Below are 27,090 nucleotides of genomic sequence, written 5' to 3' on the forward strand. Positions count from 1 at the left end.
TGTGTGTGTGTGTGTGACAGTCATTGGCTCTTTAACTTTTTAAAATTAAACAAACACACATTTCCAACATTTCCAAATTTAATCATTAAGTCATATTTTTTTTCCACCCAAGACCATTATTATAAAAGAAGTACTGAAAAAGTACGAGGAGGAAAGAGAGTGATGCCCTCAGCATGGAGCGATGGGAGAGAGGTGTATGGTCAGAAGGTGTGTGTGTGTGTGTGTGTGTGTGTGTGTTTTGTCTCGTCTTGTCTCATAGTAAAAGTGGTACTATCGTATTGTTAGTCTACAGGAGTTTTTCTTGTATTGTTCTTGTATTATATTGTTTATGTTAAATGTGGGGTTGGGATATTATAAGCATCTGCTTCCTCCAACCCCTTTTCAAGCCTTGCATAAATATCTCTGGCAAAATGTAAAAAAAAAACAAAAAAAAAACTGTGTTTAGTTGTGCTGTGCAGGTTTGAAATAAATATTTCAATTTGCCATGTTATTGAATATTCAACATTATTGTCTTTGAGGTTCCAAATGTGCTTTCTGAGTTCTGTAGAATTCCGCAAAGTCTGGTTTCTTAAGGAGGCCTTGCGATTATTCCATCTGGTTTTAAACGCTCCTTCGGTTAATCCTACGTACGTGTCGGATGTGTTAATGTCCTTGCGTGTTACCTTTGCTTGGTAAACGACTGATGTTTGTAAGCACCCTCCGTTGAGAGGGCAATCAGGTTTCTTGCGACAGTTACATTCCCATACCCGCGCAGAAGGACTACAGGCAAAGACTCATAGAAAAGACTGAACACTTCCTAAGAAGGATGTGGTGGAAAGTACACTTTTTCCTCCACCCTGAAACAAAAGGAAAGCAAAAGGAAACTTACGGATTCAAATCTACCAAGAACCCAATTCAATTCAATTCAATTATTCTTCGCTCTGGCCTCCGAGTCTGGGGCACTTGTAGAGCCGGTCCAGGGCGTCCTCCACGATGTCGAGCTCATGTCTTATGTCCTTAACCATGTTGCTGATGCTCCCCACGTCTTTCAGGACCTCCACGCTCTGAGTGTACGGGTCGTAGCGGATGGCGAAGGGGCGACGGATGGTTTTGGCGAACTCCCTGCACACACGGTAAAAGTCCGACGCCGCCTCCATTTTAAAGGGGAACATTATCACAATTTCAGAAGGGTTAAAACCAATAAAAATCAGTTCCCAGTGGCTTATTTTATTTTTCAAAGTTTTTTTTAAAATTTTACCCATCATGGAATATCCCGAAAAAAGGCTTTAAAGTGCCGGATTTTCGCTATCTGAAAATCCACCGTCTATTTTCCTGTGACGTCACATAGTGACGCCAATACAAACAAACATGGCGGATAGCACAGCAAGATATAGCGACATTAGCTCGGATTCAGACTCGGATTTCAGCGCCTTAAGCGATTCAACAGATTACGCATGTATTGAAACGGAAGGTTGGAGTATGGAGGCAGGAAGCGAAAATAAAATTGAAGAAGAAACTAAAGCTATTGAGAGAATAGCTATTGAAGCTATTCGGCGATCGCCTTCTAACAAACGATTGCATCTTTTGACCACTGGAGCAACTTAAATCCGTCGATTGGTAAGTGTTTGTTTGGCATTAAATGTGGGTGGAGGGAAAGGCTGGATGCAAATATAGCTACAAATCTACATACAGCTAGCATGTTAGCATCGATTAGCTGGCACTCATGCCGTGACCAAATATGTCTGATTAGCACATAAGTCAATTACATCATCAAAACTCACCTTTGTGATTTCGTTGACTTTATCTTTGGAAATGCATCTGCTTTGAGTGTCGCAGGATATCCACACATCTGTCGTAGCATAGCTGTCGTCGGTAAAATGTGCAGAACAAACGAGGGACTTTCGCGTCTTTTGACCACTGGTGTACTTGAATCCGTCGATTGGTACGTGTTTGTTTGGCATTAAATGTGGGTGGAGGGAAAGGCTGGATGGAAAAATAGCTACAAATGAGGCATAACGATGCAATATGTACATACAGCTAGCCTAAATAGAATGTTAGCATCGATTAGCATGCCAATGCTAATCGATGCACACTCCACGTACGTCAACTTGAATCCATCCCTGATCGTGTTGTTACACCTTCCGACAACACACCGATGAGACATGATGTCTCCAAGGTATGGAAAACAGTCGAAAAAACAGGAAAATACCAGAGCTGATGTGACTTGTGTGTGTAATGTGTTTGAGAAAATGGCGGATTGCTTCCCATTGTAACGTCACGGGTGAAAGGTCATCGCTCCGACAGCGAACAATTGAAAGGCGTTTAAATCGCCAAATTCCCCTTTTTAGAGTTCGGAAATCGGTTAAAAAAAACATACAGTCTTTTTTCTGCAACATCAAGGTATACATTAATGCTTACATAGGTCTGGTGATAATGTTCCCCTTTAACGTGGTTTGTACTTGTTTCGTTCCACTCACCGCATCTTGTTCTTGGCTTCCTCAAAACTCTCCGCAGCAAAGTAGACGTCCTGGAACGCCGTGATGATGCACTCCTGATTGCAGGTCACGGCGGGCTCGAACGGAAGGACGCGAGCCTTGTCCGTCAATGCGTGCTGATTCAAAAATGACAACAAAAGGGGGGGAGAGAGACCACTATGCTGCTCAGTTATCACTGTATATTTTATAGGAACTTTCCTTGACAGGTTCAAAGCTACCATCTTTATCCTTGATGATTTGGACCGGGCGGCATAGCTCAGTTGGTAGAGTGGCCGTGCCAGCAACTTGAGGGTTGCAGGTTCGATTCCCGCTTCCGCTATCCTAGTCACTGCCGTTGTGTCCTTGGGCAAGACACTTTACCCACCTGCTCCCAGTGCCACCCACACTGGTTTAAATGTAACTTAGATATTGGGTTTCACTATGTAAAGCGCTTTGAGACACTCGAGAAAAGCGCTATATAAATATAATTCACTATTTCCTTGAACTGCCGCCGGGGCGCTAATTAATTTAAAACCTCTTCTCACTCCGGTGTTTACCAAAGGCATGTGGTAAAGGCAAGCATGCGCTAATTATTTTAAAACCTCTTCTCACTCCGGCGCTCACCAAAGGCATGCGGTAAATTTAGGCCTGCGTTTATAATTTTGAGTGTGATGTAAGGATACCATCACACTCACATTTGATAAAAAAAAAAACGTTATTATGGTCTTAACTTTACTTATAAATGAAGTCCCTGCGCAGCTCCTTCTGATCAAAAACATGGATAACTGGTTTATAGAGGTCTTCCTTATCTTTCTTCAGTTTTAAAAGTCTCTCTGTCTCGATGGAGATCTTCCTTTATTACCTCCTGCTTCGATTGAAAGTCCAGTTTAGAAAACGGTTTTATTTTAGATATGTAATCCTCCATAAAAGTGCAAGCGAGATGGAAAAAATAAACGATCGCTGCTCACTCTTGCTGCTTGTTGTCACTTCTTCTGCAGCCGAGTAGTCGCAAGAAGGATCACTAGCGCCCTCTACCACCAGGAGGCGGGAGTCATTGAATGACTCATATTTGACACACGCAGCTACGGTATACTAATAAAACATAGCTGCTTGCAGTTCTTTTTAGCATATTCAATAGCTTGGACCTTAAATCCTACTCAATAGCTCTTAATCTTCTTCCCTTTATGCGATTTCAAATTATTGAAATCAGCCTCCTCCCTTTTGAAAATGATGACAGGTGAAGTGTCACTCGTGACGTGACGAGTTTGACCCGGCGGAAATTCTAGGCATATGCTAATTATTTTGCGAAACGAGTTTGACCCGGCGGAAATTCTAGACATGCGCTAATAAAAATAATATTTTGCAAAACGAGTTTGACCCGGCGTTAATCCTGAGCCGGCGGTAATGCTAAGCATGCGCTAATTATTTTGCGAAACGAGTTTTACCCTGCAGTAATTCCCAGCAGGCACATACTATATACCCGGCGGCAATTGAAGGAATTACGGTAGTCCACCCATCCATCCATCCATCCATTTTCTACCGCTTGTCCCTTATAGGGTTGGGGGCATTGTACTAAAGTTTATTTCTACACTTTCTTAACCCGTAAAATGTAATAATCTATTAGATTTATATAGCAATTTACTACACACTCAAAGCGCTTTACATTGAGAACTCACAGCGCACTCACACTGATGATGGTGGTAAGCAACTTTTGTCATCAAAGCTGCCCTGAGGTATTCTTACATTAGTATGTTAGTGTGAGTGGTACTGGGTGCAAGATGGTGCCTTGCTAAAGAACACGACGGCAGTGGCAAGGAATTGTGAAAAAAGAACATTGCTACCGTTTTTCTATTTTCAGTATGAAAACAGCGTAACACAAAACGGCATAACGCAAATCGTCGTAACTCAAAGCGGCGTGACGCAAAACGCCATAATGCGAAACGCCGTAGCGATGAAATGCTGTAACGTAAACCTCCGCCACACAAAACGTTGTAACGTGAAATGCCGCATAGGAAAACATCGTAACGCGAAACGGTGCAAAGCAAAATGGCACAACACTAAACGCCGCAACACAAAATGGCGCAACGCTGCAACCCAAAACAGCACAAAAAGTCAAACTCTATAACACAAAACACTGTTACACAACATGCCATAACATGAAATGACATAACAGGAAATGCCGCAACACTAAACTCCGCAACACAAAACACTGCAACACTAAACGCCGCAACACAAAACACCATAACACGAAACGCCATAACACGAAACGCCATAACACGAAACGCCGTAACACGAAACACCGTAACACGAAACGCCGTACCATGAAACGCCGTAACGTGAAATGCCGTAGCATGTAACGCCGTAACATGTAACGACTCCACACAAAACGTTGTAACGTGAAATGCCGCATAGCAAAACATCGTAACGTGAAATGGTGCAAAGCAAAATGGCACAACACTAAACGACGCAACACAAAATGGCGCAACGCTGCAACCCAAAACAGCACAAAAAGTCAAACGCTATAACACGAAACACTGTTACACAAAATGCCATAACATGAAATGACATAACAGGAAATGCTGCAACACCAAACGGCATAATACAAAACGCTGCAACACTAAACGCCGTATTATGAAATGCCGTAACACGAAATGCCGTAACATGAAACGCCGCAACACGAAACGCCGTACCACGAAACGCCGTAAAAACGAAACGCCGTAACACGAAACACCATAACATGAAACACTGTAACGTGAAATGCCGTAACATGTAACGCCGTAACATGTAACGCCGTAATGTGTAACAGCGTAACATGTAACGGCGTAACATGTCACGACGCCACAAAAAAATGATGTAATGTGAAACGAAGCGTGGCAAAACATCTTAACGCGAAATGGCGCAAAAAAGCGAAAAAGCACAACGCGAAGCGGCATAACACGAAACAGCGTGACACGAAACGGCAAAACACGAAACAGTGTAGCATGAAACGCCGTAATACGAACGTGAAACGCCACCACAAAAAAGCCGTATTGTAAAATGACGCATAACAAAACATCTTAACGCGAAATGGCGCACTGCTCCATGCCGCAACGCTAAACGGCGCAAATCAAAATGCCGCAATCCTAAACACCGTAACGCGAAACGCCGCAACGCCAAAACGCAAAATTCCGCAACGCAAAACAGCACAAAGTTTAATGCCGCAAATTCAAACGGCGCAAAGTCAAATGCTACAACACGCAATACCGTTACACTAAACGCTGCAATACAAAACACCGCAACACAAAACGCCGTAACACGAAACGCCGTAACACCAGCACTGCCTGCGATGTGGTGGATGTCGTAAGACATGATCCCATTAATCAACACTTTGTAAAAGAGTTTGTGGATATTTTTCTTTACCTAATTGTGTCAAAAAGAAGTTACCAACTGAATCTAATGAACCAACGTGTCACGTGTCCTGAGCTGTGTTATGACGTTATTTTCCACCTTGAGCTCGCTGATGCACGAGAGCAGTCCAGCTCCGTAGACCCGCAGGCTGCCATCCTGCTTGCAGAGTCCAAACTCCACGGTGAAGAAGTAACACTGTAACACAACAGCAGCGTGACAATGTAACAACACATCGTCACAAAGTAGTCCTTTTTCTTGCACGGTCGATGTTTGTACGCCCTGCTGTTAGTTTGATTCTCACAAAAGTAGGATAGTTTTCTGGCGTGAGCACAGATCAAAATCATCCGGCGGGCTTGGACTGCCTGAAGATTAGTTCCTACCTGCGGATGTCAGTCATGTACAAGCTGGTGAAGCTGCCGAGTCACGACAGTGTGACGTGTTGTGCTAAAGATCGCCTGTTTGAACGCATCACTTCATGTAAACAAAGAAAGTCATGTGAGCACACAGCGTTCATTCTTGGATCCTATTCGGTTTGCATTTTGATAAAGAAGGTGAGAAACAGAATAAGTCGAAAAAAATGACGGTGCTACTGCTAAAAGTCTTTAATAGAGTTATAAGTGATGTTAAATTATTGTTTTTGTAACGTTCAATGTAAATTATAAGCCTTGTCTATTAAAAAGTGTACGTTTTTGGGGTGCCTGGAACAGGTTAATTGGACTTAGATTTATGTTTCCTACAGGAAAAATTGCTTCAGTTTTCAACAAACCCTTTGGAATTGATTAATAGCAAAAAGCTAAGGTATTACTGTACTAGCATTTCAATCAGTCAATCAAAATCAATGAATGTTTTTTTGTGTAGTACATTACATCATCACAATGGGTCTTTACAGGCCAAACCGGTTAAAAACAAGTAAAAACAGGGCAGAAATTAAAAAAAACTTGTTATACCTTGTAAAAAAAAAAAAAGGTAAATATATATGTATTAAAAAAATACTAAAAACAGTAAAAATCAATAGGAAGCATGTTGAAAAAAATAAACACGGTAAAAATAAATAGAAAACATGCTCAAAACAAGTAAAAAGAGGAGAAAGATTGATTAAAATGTACTAAAACACATAAAACAGGGTAAAAAATAAATAAGAAACATGCTTAAAGCAAGTAATAGCAGGGTAGAAATAAATTGGAAACATCCTTAAAACAAGTATTAACAGGGGAAAAATTCAATAGAAAACATGCTAAAAACGAGTAAAAAAAAAAAGGTAAAGGTAAATGAGAAACACACCCCAATCTAGTAAAAACAGGGTAAAAAATAAAAATGTGCTAAGAACAAGAACAGGGTGAAAATAAATGAAAATGTACAAAAAAAAAAAGAAAAAACAGGGTAAAAAATGAATAAGAAACATGTCTAAAACAAATAAAAACCGGGTAAAATATTTAGGAAACATGCTAAAAAAAAGTAAGCACAGTCAAAATAAATAAGAAGCACGCTAAAATGAGTAAAAAAGGGTAAAAGTAAATAGGAAACACAGTAAAATCTACTAAAATCAGGGTAAAGAAACTAAAAATGTGTTCAAAACAAGAACAGGGTAAAAGTACATGAAAATGTACTAAAAACAAGAAAAATAGGGTCAAATAGAATAAGAGACATGCTTAAAACAAGTTAAAAAAAAGCGGGTAAAAATCAATAATCTATCCATCCATCCATCATCTTCCGCTTATCCGAGGTCGGGTCGCGGGGGCAACAGCTTAAGCAGGGAAACCCAGACTTCCCTCTCCCCAGCCACTTCGTCTAGCTCTTCCCGGGGGATCCCGAGGCGTTCCCAGGCCAGCCGGGAGACATAGTCTTCCCAACGTGTCCTGGGTCTTCCCCGTGGCCTCCTACCGGTTGGACGTGCCCTAAACACCTCCCTAGGGAGGTGTTCGGGTGGCATCCTGACCAGATGCCCGAACCACCTCATCTGGCTCCTCTCCATGTGGAGGAGCAGCGGCTTTACTTTGAGTTCCTCCCGGATGGCAGAGCTTCTCACCCTATCTCTAAGGGAGAGACCCGCCACCCAGCGGAGGAAACTCATTTCGGCCGCTTGTACCCGTGATCTTATCCTTTCGGTCATGACCCAAAGCTCATGACCATAGGTGAGGATGGGAACGTAGATCGACCGGTAAATTGAGAGCTTTGCCTTCCGGCTCAGCTCCTTCTTCACCACAACGGATCGATACAACGTCCGCATTACTGAAGACGGCGCACCGATCCGCCTGTCGATCTCACGATCCACTCTTCCCCCACTCGTGAACAAGACTCCTAGGTACTTGGACTCCTCCAGTAGTTCCAGTAGAACTCCTCCAGTAAAAATCAATAACAAACATGGTAAAAAAAAGTTTTAAAAAAAGGGTAAAAGTAAGTAGAAAACACGCTAAAATCTAGTAAAAACAGGGTAAGAAAAATAAAAATGTGCCAAAAACAAGAACAAGGTAAAAATAAATGAAAATGTAATAAAACAAGTAAAACCGAGAAAAAATAAATAAGAAAGCTGCTAAAACAAGTAAAAACTGGGTAAAAATAAATTAAAAAAACATGCTAAAACAAGTAAAAATAGAGTAAAAAGAAAAAGATGAATGCATTTTAAAGACGTGTGCGAGACGGCTTCAGCACAACACGTCACACTGTCGTGACTCCGCAGCTTTATGTGCTATTATGTGTTCTGGTAAACATTTGAGTGTTTTTTCACCATTGATGACACTTCATTTGAGGTCTGGCGTGTGTGTGTTTTCTCACCGTGGCCAATTTCTTCACCGCGTCGTCGGAGGCGCCGAGCGACGCCAGTCCGAGTTCCTGAGAAAACTGAGCGAAGCTGGGCTCGGCCAGCAGGGGGACGTGACCCAGCAGCTCGTGACAGGTGTCCCTGCGTAGGGGAGGACGGCCGAACGTGACGTAGGAGAAGGCACGGCGGAGAAGAGGATGTGTGCTCACTCACGGTTCAGGCGTGTAGAAGGGGTCTGAGGCGTGGCGGATGTACTGAGTGCAGTAGAAGACTCTAAAGGCCAGACCTGCTAGGAAGTCCCTGGGCGACAAGTAGCCTGCTACGGGCCTGATGGAGAAACCTGTGCGCTCTACGCTCACACACAGAATTAAAACACCGAAGCTTAGTCCATCTTGACAAAAACTATACGAGCAAACTAGGAGTGCATTCACTGTCAATAAATTTGTCGAAAAATTCAGTCGCCAAAATTTTACCGTAAAAATAACAGTGGTTCTGTTTTTCTATTTACAGTAATACAAAATAAAAACAACGACCAACATTTTTTTACACTAAAAATCCTAATCTTGGCGTTTTTTCAATTTACCGTAAATTTTAACAATTTTTCCATTTACAGTAATATGTAATTTTAAAAAAAAGCATAGATGACGCTGTGTAACATGTTTTTGACCTGTCGCCTAGGTTACCCTGAACAGGAAATACAGTAAGGCACTGTAAAAACAATGACTCTAGATTTTACAGTAAAGAACTGTCAGCTCAGTCGCCAGAAATTGACCTAAAAAATAAACAGTAGGACTGTTTTTACATTTACAGTAATACACCGTAAAAACAATGACCGTAGATTTTACGGTAAAAAGTATAAGTGTTACCATTTTTTTATTTACAGTAATGCTATGTCAAAACAACACCGATAGTAGATTTGGTAGTAAAAAATTGTCAGCTCAGTCGCCAGAATTTTAATGTAAAAATAACAGTTTTACATTTTTTCCCGTTTACAGTAATATGCTATTAATTTAATGACGCTGTGTAACATGTTTTTGACCTGTCGCCTAGGTAACCCTGAACAGGAAATACAGTAAGGCACTGTAAAAACATCGACTCTAAATTTTACAGTAAAGAATTGTCAGCTCATTCGCGAGAAATTGAACGAAAAATAAACAGTAGGACTGTTTTTACATTTACAGTAATACATCGCAAAAACAATGACTGTAGATTTTACGGTAAAAAATAAAGGTGTTACCATTTTTCAATTTACAGTAATGCACTGTCAAAACAACAACAACCGTGGATTTTATAGTAAAAAATTGTCAGCTCAGGCGCCAGAATTTTACAGTAAAAATAAAAGTTTTCAGTAATACGCTATTAAAAAAAGCATGGATGATGCTGTGTAACATGTTTTGGACCTGTCGCCTAGGTTACCCTGAACAGGAAATACAGTAAGGCACTGTAAAAACAATGACTCTAGATTTTACAGTAAAGAACTGTCAGCTCAGTCGCCAGAAATTGACCTAAAAAATAAACAGTAGGACTGTTTTTACATTTACAGTAATACACCGTAAAAACAATGACCGTAGATTTTACGGTAAAAAATAAAAGTGTTACCATTTTTTTATTTACAGTAATGCACTGTCAAAACAACGATAGTAGATTTGGTAGTAAAAAATTGTCAGCTCAGTCGCCAGAATTTTAAAATAAAAATAACAGTTTTACATATTTTCCCATTTACAGTAATATGCTATTAATTTAATGACGCTGTGTAACATGTTTTTGACCTGTCGCCTAGGTAACCCTGAACAGGAAATACAGTAAGGCACTGTAAAAACATCGACTCTAAATTTTACAGTAAAGAATTGTCAGCTCATTCGCGAGAAATTGAACGAAAAATAAACAGTAGGACTGTTTTTATATTTACAGTAATACATCGCAAAAACAATGACTGTAGATTTTACGGTAAAAAATAAAGGTGTTACCATTTTTCAATTTACAGTAATGCACTGTCAAAACAACAACAACCGTGGATTTTATAGTAAAAAATTGTCAGCTCAGTCGCCAGAATTTTACCATAAAAATAACAGTTTTCAGTAATATGCTATTAAAAGTAGCATAGAGGATGCTGTGTAACATGTTTTTGACTTGTCACCTAGGCAACCCTGAACAGGAAATACAGTAAGGCACTGTAAATACAACGACCCTAGATTTTATAGTAAAGAACCGTCAGCTCAGTCGCCAGAAATTTACCGTAAAAAATAAACAGTAGTAATGTTTTTCCATTTACAGTAATACACTGTAACCGTAGATTTTACAATATAAAATGAAAGTGTTACCATTTTTTCAATTTACAGTAATGCACTTTCAACACAACAACGACCGTAGATTTTATAGTAAAACATTGTCAGCTCAGTCGCCAGAATTTTAAAATAAAAATAACAGTTTTACATATTTCCCATTTACAGTAATATGCTATTAATTTAATGACGCTGTGTAACATGTTTTTGACCTGTCGCCTAGGTAACCCTGAACAGGAAATATAGTGAGGCACTGTAAAAGCAATGACTCTAGATTTTACAGTAAAGAATTGTCAGCTCATTCGCGAGAAATTGAACGAAAAATAAACAGTAGGACTGTTTTTATATTTACAGTAATACATCGCAAAAACAATGACTGTAGATTTTACGGTAAAAAATAAAGGTGTTACCATTTTTCAATTTACAGTAATGCACTGTCAAAACAACAACAACCGTGGATTTTATAGTAAAAAATTGTCAGCTCAGTCGCCAGAATTTTACCATAAAAATAACAGTTTTCAGTAATATGCTATTAAAAATAGCATAGAGGATGCTGTGTAACATGTTTTTGACTTGTCACCTAGGCAACCCTGAACAGGAAATACAGTAAGGCACTAGCTGTAAATACAACGACCCTAGATTTTATAGTAAAGAACTGTCAGCTCACTCGCCAGAAATTTACCGTAAAATATAAACAGTAGTAATGTTTTTCCATTTACAGTAATACACTGTAACCGTAGATTTTACAATATAAAATGAAAGTGTTACCATTTTTTCAATTTACAGTAATGCACTTTCAAAACAACAACGACCGTAGATTTTATAGTAAAAAATTGTCAGCTCAGTCGCCAGAATTTTAACGTAAAAATAACAGTTTTACATTTTTTCCCGTTTACAGTAATATGCTATTAATTTAATGACGCTGTGTAACATGTTTTTGACCTGTCGCCTAGGTAACCCTGAACAGGAAATACAGTAAGGCACTGTAAAAACATCGACTCTAAATTTTACAGTAAAGAATTGTCAGCTCATTCGCGAGAAATTGAACGAAAAATAAACAGTAGGACTGTTTTTACATTTACAGTAATACATCGCAAAAACAATGACTGTAGATTTTACGGTAAAAAATAAAGGTGTTACCATTTTTCAATTTACAGTAATGCACTGTCAAAACAACAACAACCGTGGATTTTATAGTAAAAAATTGTCAGCTCAGTTGCCAGAATTTTACAGTAAAAATAAAAGTTTTCAGTAATACGCTATTAAAAAAAGCATGGATGATGCTGTGTAACATGTTTTGGACCTGTCGCCTAGGTAACCCTGAACAGGAAATACAGTAAGGCACTGTAAATACAACGACCCTAGATTTTACAGTAAAGAATTGTCAGCTCAGTCGCCAGAAATTTACCGTAAAAAATAAACAGTAGTACTGTTTTTCCATTTACAGCAATACACTGTAAAAACAATGAATGTAGATTTTACGGTAAAAAAATAAATGAAAGTGTTACCATTTTTTAATTTACAGTAATGCACTGTCAAAACAACAACGTCCGTAGATTTTATAGTAAAAAATTGTCAGCTCAGTCGCCATAATCTTAACGTAAAAATAAAAGTTTTACATTTTTTCCCATTCACAGTATTATGCTATTAATTTAATGACGCTGTGTAACATGTTTTTGACCTGTCGCCTAGGTAACCCTGAACAGGAAATACAGTAAGGCACTGTAAATACAACGACCCTAGATTTTACAGTAAAGAACTGTCAGCTCAGTCGCCAGAAATTTACTGTAAAAAATAAACAGTAGTACTGTTTTTCCATTTACAGTAATACACTGTAAAAACAATGAATGTAGATTTTACGGTAGAAAAAATACAAGTGGTACCGTTTTTCAATTTACAGTAATGCACTGTCAAAACAACAACGACCGTAGATTTTATAGTATAAAATTCTCAGCTCAGTCGCCAGAATTTAACCGTGAATATAAAAAAATTGCAGTTTTCTCATTTACAGTAATATATTGCAAAAAATTACCTTAGGTTTTACGGTAAAAAACAAAAGTGTTACTGTTTTTCAATTTACAATAATTTACGGTCAAAACAATGACAGCAGATTTTTGGGGTAAAAAACTTGTCATCTCAGTTCTCAATTCTATAGTAAAAATAGCAGTGGTTCTGTTTTTGTATTTACAGTAATACATAGTAAAAACAACGACCAAAAATTTTATAGTGAAAATCATAATCGTGGTGGTTTTTCAATTTACAATAATGCACAATGAAATCAACGACCATAGATGTTACGGTAAAAAACTGTGACCTCATTCACCAAAATTCACGTGGTATTGTTTTTCCATTTACAGTAAAAACAGTGACCATAGATTTTAAGGTAAAAAATAAAAGTGGTAGTTTTTCAATTAGCTGTAAAAACGAAAGTAGATTTCATGGTAAAAATGTGTCAACTCGGTCCCCAGAATTGGATCATAAAAATGACAGTGATAGCGTTTTTCCTTTTACAGTAAGGCACTGTAAATACAACGACCCTAGATTTTATAGTAACGAACTGTCAGCTCAGTCACCAAAAATTTACCGTAAAATAAGCAGTAGTACTGTTTTTCAATTTACAGTAATACACCGTAAAAACAATGACTGTAGATTTTACAGTAAAAAATAAAAGTGGTACGATTTTTCAATTTACAGTAATACACTGTCAAAACAACAACGACCGCAGATTCTATAGTAAAAATTTTAAGCTCAGTCGCCAGAATTTTGCCGTAAAAAAAACATTTTACAGTGTTCTCATTTACAGTAATATACTGTAAAAAATGACCATAGGTTTTACAGTAAAAAATAAAAGTGTTACCGTTTTTAAATTTGCGATAATTCACTGTCAAAACATTGACTGTAGATTTTATGGTAAAAATGTGCCAACTCAGTCCCCAGAATTGGATCAGAAAAATGACAGTGATACCGTTTTTCCATTTACAGTAAGGCACTGTAAATACAACGACCCTAGATTTTATAGTAAAGAATTGTCAGCTCAGTCGCCAGAAATTTACCGTAAAAAATAAACAGTAGTACTGTTTTTCCATTTACAGCAATACACTGTAAAAACAATGAATGTAGATTTTACGGTAAAAAAATAAATGAAAGTGTTACCATTTTTCAATTTACAGTAATGCACTGTCAAAACAACAACGACCGCAGATTCTATAGTAAAAATTTTAAGCTCAGTCGCCAGAATTTTGCCGTAAAAAAAACATTTTACAGTGTTCTCATTTACAGTAATATACTGTAAAAAATGACCATAGGTTTTACAGTAAAAAATAAAAGTGTTACCGTTTTTAAATTTGCGATAATTCACTGTCAAAACATTGACTGTAGATTTTATGGTAAAAATGTGCCAACTCAGTCCCCAGAATTGGATCAGAAAAATGACAGTGATACCGTTTTTCCATTTACAGTAAGGCACTGTAAATACAACGACCCTAGATTTTATAGTAAAGAATTGTCAGCTCAGTCGCCAGAAATTTACCGTAAAATAAACAGTAGTACTGTTTTTCAATTTACAGTAATACACCGTAAAAACAATGACTGTAGATTTTACAGTAAAAAAAAAAAGGTACAATTTTTCAATTTACAGTAATGCACTGTCAAAACAACAACGACCGCAGATTCTATAGTAAAAATTTTAAGCTCAGTCGCCAGAATTATGCCGTAAAAAAACATTTTACAGTGTTCTCATTTACAGCAATATACTGTAAAAAATTACCATAGGTTTTACAGTAAAAAATAAAAGTGTTACCGTTTTTAAATTTGCAATAATTCACTGTCAAAACATTGACTGTAGATTTTATGGTAAAAATGTGCCAACTCAGTCCCCAGAATTGGATCAGAAAAATGACAGTGATACCGTTTTTCCATTTACAGTAAGGCACTGTAAATACAACGACCCTAGATTTTATAGTAAAGAATTGTCAGCTCAGTCGCCAGAAATTTACCGTAAACTAAACAGTAGTACTGTTTTTCCATTTATAGTAATATGCTGTAAAACATGACCATAGGTTTTATGGTAAAAGAATAAAAGTGTTACTGTTTTTCATTCAAAACAACGACCATAGATTTTTGGGTAAAAAATTGTCATCTCAGTTGTAAAAACAATGACTGTAGATTTTACAGTAAAAAATAAAAGTGTTACCATTTTTCAATTTACATTAATGCACTGTCAAAACAACAACGACTGTAGATTTTATAGTAAAAAATTGTCAACTGAGTCGCCAGAATTTTAACGTAAAAATAACAGTTTTACATTTTTTCCCATTTACAGTAATATGCTATTTAAAAAAGCATAGGTGACGCTGTGTAACATGTTTTTGACCTGTCGCCTAGGTAACCGTGAACAGGAAATACAGTAAGGCACTGTAAAAACAACAACCATATATTTTACAGTAAATAACTGTCAGCTCAGTGGCCAGAAATATACAGTAAAATAAACAGTAGTACTGTTTTTCCATTTATAGTAATATGCTGTAAAACATGACCATAGGTTTTATGGTAAAAGAATAAAAGTGTTACTGTTTTTCAGTCAAAACAACGACCATAGATTTTTGGGTAAATAATTGTCATCTCAGTTGTTTGAATTTTACCGTAAAGTTGAACAGTTTTTCCATTTACCGTAATATGCTATTAAAGGCCTACTGAAACCCACTACAACCGACCATGCAGTCTGATAGTTTATATATCAATGATGAAATATTAACATTGCAACACATGCCAATACGGACTTTTTTGTTTACTAAATTGCAATTTTAAATTTCGCGCAAAGTATCCTGTTGAAAACGTCGCGGTATGATGACGAGTGTGCCTGACGTCACGGATTGTGGCGGACATTTTGTTCCAGCCCCGATACTAGCTATTAGTCGTCTGCTTTAATCGCATAATTACACAGTATTCTGGACATCTGTGTTGCTGAATCCTTTGCAATTTGTTCAATTAATAATGGAGACGTCAAAGAAGAAAGCTGTAGGTGGGAAGCAATGTATTGCGGCTGACTTCAGCAACACAAACACAGCCGGTGTTTCCTTGTTTACATTCCCGAAAGATGACGGTGAAGCTTTACTATGGAACAGAGCGGTCAAGCGAACATGGTTCCCGACCACATGTCAACCGGCAGGTTTCGGTGAGAAAATTGTGGTAATAAGTCGGCTCTTACTGTAGACATGAGCGGAGAGCTTGCGTCGTTCCTCGTGCACCTGTCAAAGAGTCAGCTGCGGACTGTCTTGCCTCCTCCGACCGGCCGCCCCTGAACGTGGGATGCTTCCACCGTGGAGGAGGGGGAAAAAAAGCTCAGCCCCTAACGGCTGCCTTCGCTTCGCTTCGTCGAGAAACGTGGCTTCCCTCAGAGACACTGGCGGTCACCACACCCGTGGCCACTTTCAGGTACGGCCATATAATCTCACTAAAACACTAGTAACACAATAAGCAGATAAGGGATTTTCCAGAATTATCCTAGTAAATGTGTCTAATAACATCTGAATCACTCCCACTGCCCTCGCCCTTTTTTTTCTAGTACTTCACTCTCACTATCCTCATCCACGAATCTTTCATCCTCACTCAAATTAATAGGGAAATCGTCGCTTTTTCGGTCCGAATCGCTCTTGCTGCTGGTGGCCATGATTGTAAACAATGTTCAGATGTGAGGAGCTCCACAACCCGTGACGTCACGCGCACATCTTCTGCTACTTCCGGTACAGGCAAGGCTTTTTTATCAGCGACCAAAAGTTGTGAATTTTATCGTCGATGTTCTCTACTAAATCCTTTCAGCAAAAATATGGCAATATCGCGAAATGATCAAGTATGACACATAGAATGGACCTGCTATCCCCGTTTATAGAAAAAAATCTCATTTCAGTAGGCCTTTAAAAAAAAAGTATAGATGACGCTGTGTAACATGTTTTTGACCTATTGTGTGGGTTACAGGAAATAAGATGCATGGCGCACCTTTGAGGAAGCATGAAACATCCTCCAGCTGGGGGATGTTGTCCTCCCTGTAGTGACACTGCTCCACCAGCAGGGGGATGTTCTTCAAGTATTCCCGACAGGCGTGGGTGGGATACAGCTTGTTGAGTTCCCGGTACACCCGAGTCCAGGTCTGCACCTCAACCGCCGTGAACTCCACGCGAGGGATCGGGTCTCCGCTGGCGGACAACAGAATGGAAATGATTTGTGTCGTTTAATCTGCTTCCTTGGAATCGGGGGGGAACAAACAGAACTTACTGCTTGTAGTTGGAAGCCAGATCTGCAAAGTGTTTCCTCCTCTGGCGGTAAACGCTGTCCTGGAATCCCTGCAGGAACCAGCGCACACGTTTCAACGCGCTCCAAAAAGGACAATTGTGCCGCTTTCAAGAGCAACAAACCGGGTGATCGGCGTCCAACTCTGATCCATACATCAGAACCTGGTTGCAGAAATCCAAATCGGAGACCTTCTTCGGGAACCAGGGAACACCCGGAACATCTGGAACGACCAACACCAGAAGAGGGCGCCACATTGCTTCCGTTCATTAAAAAACCAGGGAGGTCACATTGTACTGTGCAGCCTACCGTCACCAGGGGGGGCGGAGTCAACAGCTATTTCAACGATGTCCGTTTGCTTCCGGAGCAGCTGAGTCAGCATTTCGAGCTGCCGGCGGTCGCCGTCACAATCCACAAAGATCTCCAATTCAGAATGATTTTGTCTGGACTTCCGGGACTCGACGTGAACCAGGTTGACGTGTTTTTCCTGCAGTTGTCACAGGACAAAGTTACTGTTGTTACACAGTACAGTCGTCTCTCAATTAGCGCTGTTAATTGAAATAATTATTAACGATTCATTTTATACAACACAAAACGCTGCAACACGAAAAATGTCACATGAAACCCTGTAACGTAAAATTAAGTAACACGAAACGCAATAATATGAAACACAGTAACACGAAACGCATTAACACGAAACACCGTAACCCAGAAAATTGTAACCCGAAAAGTCATAACACTAAACACCGCAACACGAAACGCTGCAACACGAAATGCCGTGATACGAAACGCTGTGATACAAAACACCATGATACAAAACACCGTGATACGAAACGCTCTGATATGAAACGACATAACCCAAAAAATTGTAGCAGGAAAAGTCGTAACACGAAACATCACAGCACGAAGCGCAGTAATACGAAACACAGTAACACGAAACGCAGTAACACGAAACGCAGTAACGCGAAACGCAGTAACACGAAACGCGATAACACCATAGCACGAAATGCTGTAACATGAAACACAATAACATGAAAGGCCGTGACACAAAATGCAATAACAAAAAACACCATTACACGAAACGCCGTGATACGAAGCACCGTGATACGAAATGCCATAACACAAAAAATTGTAACACAAAAAGTCGTAACATGAAACACCGCAACACGAAACGCTGTAACACGAAAAGCAGTAACACGAAACGCAGTAACACGAAATGCAGTATATGCGATAACACCAAACACCATAACACAAAACGCCGTAACCCAAAAAATTGTAACATGAAAAGTCGTAACACGAAACAACCGCAACACGAAACGCTGTAACACGAAATGCCGTGATACGAAACGCTGTGATACAAAACACCGTGATACAAAACACCGTGATACGAAACGCTCTGATATGAAACGACATAACCCAAAAAATTGTAGCAGGAAAAGTCATAACAAGAAACACCACAACACGAAGCGCAGTAATACGAAACGCAGTAAAACGAAACGCACTAACACGAAACGCGATAACACCATAGCACGAAATGCTGTAATATGAAACGCAGTAACATGAAAGACCGTGACACAAAACGCAATAACAAAAAACACCATTACACGAAACGCCGTGATACGAAGCACCGTGATACGAAATGCCATAACACAAAAAATTGTAACACAAAAAGTCGTAACATGAAACACCGCAACACGAAACGCTGTAACACGAAAAGCAGTAACACGAAATGCAGTATATGCGATGACACCAAACACCATAACACAAAACGCCGTAACCCAAAAAATTGTAACATGAAAAGTCGTAACACTAAACACCGCAACACGAAACGCTGTAACACGAAATGCCGTGATACGAAACGCTGTGATACAAAACACTGTGATACAAAACACCGTGATACGAAACGCTCTGATACGAAACGACATAACCCCAAAAATTGTTGCACGAAAAGTCATAACAAGAAACACCACAACACGAAGCGCAGTAACACGAAACACAGTAACACGAAATGCAGTAACACGAAATGCGATAACACCACAGCACGAAATGCTGTAACAAGAAACGCAGTAACATGAAAGGCCGTGACACAAAACGCAATAACAAAAAACACTATAACACGATACGGCGTGATACAAAGCGCCGTAATACAAAGCACCGTCATACGAAATGCTATAACACAAAAAATTGTAACACAAAAAGTCGTAACATGAAACACCGCAACACGAAACGCTGTAACACGAAAAGCAATAACATGAAATGCAGTATATGCGATAACACCAAACACCATAACACAAAACGCCGTAACCCAAAAAATTGTAATATGAAACGCAGTACCACGAAACACAATAACACAAAACTCCATAACATGAAACGCTGTGATACGAAACACCGTAACCCAAAAAATTGTAACACGAAAAGTCGTAACACGAAACACTGCAACACGAAACGCAGTAACACGAAACAATATAACACAAACCATTACATGAAATGCTGTGACACGAAATGCCATGACACAAAACGCCTAGACAGGAGGGTGACAGAGTGTAGGTACACAGAATATCAGAGGGTCAAATGTGCGAGAAAATGAGAGCAGACAGTGTTGACAAACAATGTTGCAACCTTGTGTGGGAACCGCAGGTGCAGAAACACAAAAGAAGAATCCCTGTGGGATGCAGAAACTGGCAGAGAAATTTTCTGTGCAACGTTCATATTGTTGTTACTCAGCCGGCGTTTGTGGGTCTGATGGACCCAGTGCATTTTGTGGTTATTAATGCCTCACAATCAAAAAAATGTATGTTTACCTTATCCCAATAAACATCTGTTCAGTATTTGAACATAAAATTGTTTGATTGTGAGGCATTAAAAGCCACAAAATGCAACGGGTCCATCAGACCCACAAACTCTGGTTGATCAACAACAATATGAAAAATTACACAAGGGTGTAGTTTTGTGTACACTTTAATGTTATTTATTTCTATCATGCATTCTTTGTTTAATCACTGTAATATGTTTGTGTCAATGTGCTATTTGCTTGCCGCTATTTCATGTATTTGCTTATTCTATGCTTAAAAACTCACTCCTGTTACTCAAGTGAGGCATCCTCTGCTTAGACGCCTACTGAAATGAGATTTTCTTATTTAAACGGGGATAGCAGGTCCATTCTATGTGTCATACTTGATCATTTTCGCGATATTGCCATATTTTCGGTGAAAGGATTTAGTAGAGAACATCGATGATAAAGTTTGCAACTTTTGGTCGCTAATAAAAAAGCCTTGCCTGTACAGGAAGTAGCAGACGATGTGCGCGTGACGTCACGGGTTGTGGAGCTCCTCACATCCTTACATTGTTTACAATTATGGCCACCAGCAGCGAGAGCGATTCGGACCGAGAGAGCGACAATTTCCCCATTAATTTAAGCGAGGATGAAACATTCGTGGATGAGGAAAGTGAGAGTGGAGGACTAGAAAAAAAAAAAAAAAAAGGCCATACAGTGGGAGCGATTCAGATGTTATTAGACACATTTACTGGGATAATTCCGGAAAATTCCTTATCTGCTTATTGTGTTACTAGTTTTTTAGTGAGATTATATGGTCGTACCTGTACAACCTGAAGGTCGGCCCCGCACCTTTCTTCAGCACCAGTCGACGGGTGGTGGCGATACCCATCTCTGCCCTTCGCAAGGGACTCTCTTCGAAACACGATCTTTCGAAATGATCGCTGCATAATACACTGTACTTTGTGTGTGTGGTCCAATCCAACCGTGTTCGCTTGACCGCTCTGTTCCATAGTAAAGCTTGACAGTCATATTTCGGGAATGTAAACAATGAAACACCGGCTGTGTTTGTGTTGATAAAACTGGCCGCAATACACCACTTCCCACCTACAGCTTTCTTCTTTGATGTCTCCATTGTTCATCGAACAAATTGCAAAAGATTCAGCAACAAAGATGTCCATAATACTGTGGAATTTTGCGATGAAAACAGACGACTTAATAACTGGGAACGATGCTGGAACAAAATGTCATCTACAATCCGTGACGTCATGCGCAAGCCTTATCATACCGAGACGTTTCAGCAGGATATTTTGGCGCGATATTTAAAATTGCGATTTAGTAAACTAACCCGGCCGTTTTTGCATGTGTTGCAATGTTAATATTTCATCATTGATATATAAACTATCAGACTGCGTGGTGGGTAGTAGTGGCTTTCAGTAGGCCTTTAAGAACCTTGTACTAAAAGAAAATCAAGTTGCCTGAGATGAGCCAATATACGCATTTTGAGTCGTTCAATATACTTATTATGAGGTTTAGAGTTGAAAAGAGACAGACATTGAAGTTTACTTTGAGAGAGTTGGCGTCCAACAAGCGAATGGCATCGATTCTTGCATTGACCCATAAACTGTATTTTGTTGTTGCTTTAAAAACATCTTCAGTGGAAACGCACTCACCTGGAATACCTTGAGAGCGTTAGCCAGGCCACCGATTTGGTTTTTCAGAGAAAAGACGATCGTGGCCCTGCCTTGCTCAGAGGCGCTTCCATTGCTGCCCTGCTCACTTTTACTGGTATGTGTTCCTTTGTCCATCTATGTTGACATGGGAGAGACACACACATTAAAACATATAAACGCTGTAAACATCAACTCAATGAATGTCATGCCTTACTTCTTTTTACGCTTGCATGACACTTAAAGTAAAAAATGTGAAATTAAAACAGTGCAACAACAAGCTTTTAGAGCAGGCATGTCCAAAGTGTGGCCAGGGGGTAGCTTCTTTTTTTTTTTCAACAGCCCGCTGCGTATTTTATAATATCTATAACAAAAAAACACATAAAAATTGGAATTGCAAAGTTGCCATGTAGGCAGTTTTTTACTTTATACATGTTTTTGCCAAAGAAATTATAAAAACTTAAAATCGATGGGTCCGAAGTTGATCTAGAGATTTAAGCTTTAAAATAAAATAAATAAAAATTAAATAAATAAAATAATAAAAAAAAAGAAATATATATATATATGTATATATATATATATATATATATATATATATATATATATATATATATATATATATATATATATATATATATATATATATATATATATATGTATATACATATATATATATATACATATATATATATATATGTATTTACATATATATATATATATACATATATATATATATATATAAATATATATATATATATATATATATATACATATATATATATATATATATAAATATATATATATATATATATATATACATATATATATATATATATGTATATATATATATATATATATATATATATATACATATACACACGTTCGGTCAGGAAAAAACACAGAGGCTATTTCATCCCTACAAGCCTGTTTCGCAGGTTTCCCTGCCCTTCAGGGAAAAATCCCCTGAAGAGCAGTTGATGTCTAACGTTAGATCCACATTGTTGGTTGAGAAATGACCAAATTTCAATGGTCAAATCAACGTCACAACCCAGCATTGATTAAACGTTGTCTAAGAGCATGTCGTTTCAATGTTGTGTTTGTGTTGGAAAATGACCAAATTTCAATGGTCAAATCAATGTCAGAACCCAACTTTAATTAAACGTTTTCAAAGAGCATGTTGTTTCAATGTGTTATTTGTGTTGGAAAATATTGGTTTGAAAATGACCCAAATTCAATGGTCAAAAAAACATTGATTAAACGTTGTCTAAAAGCATGTCGTTTCAACGTTGTATTTGTGCTGTAAATTATTGGTTGGAAAATGACCAAAATTCAATGGTCAAGTCAACGTCACAACCCAACATTAATCAAACGTTGTCTAAGAGCATGTCGTTTCAACGTTGTGTTTGTGTTGGAAAATATTGGTTGGAAAATGACCAAAATTCAATGGTCAAATCAACGTCAGAACCCAACATTGATTAAACGTTGTCAAACAGCATGTTGTTTCATCTTTGTTTGTTTTGTAAAATATTTGTTGCAAAATGACCAAATTTCAATGGTCAAATCATCGTCACAACCCAACGTTGATTAAACATTGTCAAATAAAAGCATGTTGCGACCGTTGATGTCTAAAGTTGAATCCACATTGTTGGTTGAGAAATGACCAATTTTCAATGGTCAAATCAACGTTAAAAGCCAACATTGATTAAACATTGTCAAAAAGCATGTTGTTTCAACGTTGTGTTTGTGTTGGAAAATACTGGTTGCAAAATGACCAAATTTCAAAGATCAAATCAACATCAGAACCCAACATTGATTAAAAGTTGTCAAAAAGCATGCTTTTTCAACGTTGTATTTGTGTTGTAAAATATTGGTTGGAAAATGACCAAAATTCAAAGGTCAAATCAACCTCACAACCCAACGTTGATTAAACGTTGTCAAAAAGCATGTTGTTTCAACTTTGTATTTGTGTTGTAGAATATTGGTTGGAAAATGACCAAAATTCGATGGTCAAATCAATGCCAGAACCCAATATTGATTAAACGTTGTCAAAAAGCATGTTGTTTCAACGTTGTATTTGTGCTGTAAAATATTGGTTGGGAAATGACCAAAATTCAATGGTCAAGTCAACGTCACAACCCAACATTAATCAAACGTTGTCTAAGAGCATGTCGTTTCAACGTTGTGTTTGTGTTGGAAAATATTGGTTCCAAAATGACCAAAATTCAATGGTCAAATCAATTATAGAACCCAACATTGATTTAATGTTGTCAAAGAGCATGTTGTTTCAACGTTGTGTTTGTTTTGTAAAATATTGGTTGGAAAATGACCAAAATTCAATGGTCAAATCAATGTCAGAACCCAACATTGATTAAACGTTGTCAAAAAGCATGTTGTTTCAACATTGTATTTGTGCTGTAAAATATTGGTTGGAAAATTACCAAAATTCAATGGTCAAATCAATGTCAGAACCCAACATTGATTAAACGTTGTCTAAGAGCACGTCGTTTCAACGTTGTGTTTGTGTTGGAAAATATTGGTTGGAAAATGACCAAAATTCAATGGTCAAATCAACGTCACAACCCAACATTCATTAAACGTTGTTAAAAAGCATGTTGTTTCAACGTTAGGTTTGAGTTGCTGAACGCCAAGACCTAATTCAACAAGTTCTCAACGTTTTTTTAATGTATTGTTCCTGCTGGTAATGGCTTCCAAATATTTAAAAAAAAATTGTGTTCAGAACCACCACGCATGAATATTATTTTCTCTAATTTAAGATTGAGCATTATGTCCTATATTTAATGAGAAAGGGTAGGTGGGGCAGCATCATTCCATTTTAGTATGTTTGTAAACTCAAACAACGAACCAGTAATTTGGTATGAATATCGTTTTTAAAATCGACAAATTAATCCAACGCCTGAAAATGAACACTAACTCATTAGTCAAAATAAAAACCCCTACTATCATTGAAATTGGTCAAAAAAAGGGTGAAATGTTTAACCCTCAACCCCCTTTCAACACAAATGAATACAAATAACAAATAAAAATGAGAGAAGTTGTAAAAAGAAAAAATGCAGTTTCTCAAAGCATGTGGGTGCTACTTACTGAGTCTTGGGGGTTCTGCTGGTCCGAAGTCACGACAAGTTCTTCTGCAAAGTTCAACCTGGTGCACCTCTTTGACACGCCTGTCGGGAAACACTTCCAAGCCTTATCAATCTACTGTTGCATCTTATATATAGAGAAAGTGTGTGTGCGTGGGTGTGCGTGTGTCTGTGTGTGTGTGTGTGTGTGTCCGGCACCAAATGACTCAAACCTAATGAGACATGGTCATAAGAGTAAAATCACATTTCGGATAAGAACATCACCCAAGACACTAATCAGTGGGAGGTGTGCCTCAATGGGTGGTGCAACCTTCACGTCAACCTGGTTAAAAAAAACTGCACTCTGGAATTCACAAGACGGACAAAAAGATCCTAGTTGGTCCAATGGTATATCACAGGGGGTGCTCAAACACGAGCTTAACAATTTGATGTAGTGTATCCATTTTATTAACAAACTGCCAATATCTGTGTTTTTTAAGTAGATGTAACACAGTAATTACTGATATGACCCAATCCAAACAACCTTCCCTAGTCACAGAGCAGAAAAAGAGAATCAGGGTAAAGAAGAAATGAAAATGTACTAAAAACAAGTAAAAAACGGGGTCAGAATAAATAAGAAACATGCTTAAAATGTTACGACTGGTTGGCATAGTGATGCCAAATTGGTCCCTTCGTGGATGCGTCGGCATGAACACAGCAACGGTAAGTTTAAATGATTTATTAACCTTACCAAAAACAGACTATGAACAAAAACACTGGAGCTAACGGACAAAAATAAACCAAGGGCGCTAGCATGAAAGCTAGGAATAGAAAATACAAAAACTATACTTGGCACGAAGCACACAAAAGAGTAAACAAAAAAAAACATTCAGCATGAAAGCTGTAATATCTAGTGGCTTAGCATAAGAGCTAGCGAGAAAATACATACGGGTAGAAGACAGTCGTGAATGTTGCTCAAAGGCAATTTAGAGTCCCGGAAAGAATGACGAAAAGGGACGGGCTTAAATAGGTGAGTAATCAAAAAGTGACAGGTGTGCAGAAACCGTGATTAGCAGGTGGGATCAATGAGGAACCATGGTGACTGACTAAACAGGAAGTAAGAGTGTAGAACAGTGATACAACTGGAAGTATAAAACATATGTGGTGCAACATAAAACAAGTAATAACAGGGTCAAAATAAATAGGAAACATGCTAAAAACAAGTAAAACATGGTAAAAAAATAGAATAAGAAACATGCTAAAAACAAGTTAAAAAACGGATAAAAGTAAATTTGAAACATGCAGAAATCTAGTAAAAACTGGGTAAAAAAAAGTGCTAAAAACAAGAACATGGTAAAAAATCAATCAAAGCGTACAAAAAACAAGTAAAAAAAAGGGTGAAAATAAATAAGAAACATGCTTAAAGCAAGTAAAAACAGGTAGAATAAGAAACATGCTAAAACAAGTAAAATATGGTAAAAAAAAATAGAATAAGAAACATGCTAAAAACAAGTTAAAAAACGGATAAAAGTTAATTTGAAACATGCAGAAATCTAGTAAAAACTGGGTAAAAAAAGTGCTAAAAACAAGAACATGGTAAAAAATAAATCAAAGCGTACAAAAAACAAGGAAAAAAAAAGGGTAAAAATAAATAAGAAACATGCTTAAAGCAAGTAAAAACAGGTAGAATAAGAAACATGCTAAAACAAGTAGGAACAGGGTAAAAAATAAATAAGAAACATGCTAAAACAAGTAAGAACAGAGTAAAAAGAAAAATATAACTGCATTTTAAACACGTGCGTGAGACAGCTGTAGCACAACACGTCACACTGTCGTGACTCCGCAGCTTTATTTGTGGCTCGGGTGTTGTTTCACCTTTGATGACACTACATTTGAGGTCTGACGTGTGTCTTTACTCACCGTGGCCAGTTTCTTCACGGCATCGTACGATGCGCCGAGCGACCGGCGCAAAAAAATTCAACAAGCATGGTTACACATTGAACTTTGTGGGTCTTATAACAAGACATGAAATCAACATTGAACAAAACCCCAAAATGACACCTTATTTAAATCCATTACAAAAGATGATGGGAAGAATGCAAAACACTACTTATCCATGTTTGGCACATTTTAGTTGCTTATTATTCCTGATTGATTAAAAAACTTTAAGGAGCTTGTCACGGAAGTAAACAAGGTAGTGGTTGAACATTCCCAAACTCTTTAATCAATTAGAATAATTATTAATTATATATCAATTTCATTATTATATTAAAACGCATACATTTATATGTACAGGCTGTCTCTCTTTCTCTTTAAACACACACACACACACACACACACACACACGCACACACACACAAACATACATATGAAGTGACGTGAATTATATTTATATAGCGCTTTTC

General features: G+C 38.0%; 2 protein-coding genes across 2 annotated transcripts in view; one reads left to right on the top strand and one right to left on the bottom strand.

Annotated features, from left to right (window-relative positions):
- The window catches only part of LOC133548078 (CD48 antigen-like), a 183,213-nt gene that overhangs the window by 23,036 nt on the left and 133,087 nt on the right, over positions 1 to 27,090 (top strand). The gene's annotated exons all lie outside the window — the stretch shown is intronic.
- Positions 61 to 25,599, bottom strand: LOC133547939 (tryptophan 5-hydroxylase 1-like). The gene is made up of 11 exons (XM_061893404.1): positions 24,711 to 25,599; positions 21,612 to 21,746; positions 17,475 to 17,652; positions 17,291 to 17,388; positions 17,151 to 17,218; positions 16,875 to 17,071; positions 8,812 to 8,947; positions 8,613 to 8,739; positions 5,940 to 6,035; positions 2,457 to 2,590; positions 61 to 1,101 (listed from the first exon to the last, which is right to left on the bottom strand). The coding sequence occupies exons 2-11, from the start codon at positions 21,744 to 21,746 to the stop codon at positions 909 to 911; spliced, it is 1,362 nt and encodes a 453-aa protein (XP_061749388.1). The 5' UTR covers positions 24,711 to 25,599; the 3' UTR covers positions 61 to 908.

This window comes from Nerophis ophidion, linkage group LG02 (assembly GCF_033978795.1).
Source record: "Nerophis ophidion isolate RoL-2023_Sa linkage group LG02, RoL_Noph_v1.0, whole genome shotgun sequence".
Classification (NCBI taxonomy): Eukaryota; Metazoa; Chordata; class Actinopteri; order Syngnathiformes; family Syngnathidae; genus Nerophis; species Nerophis ophidion.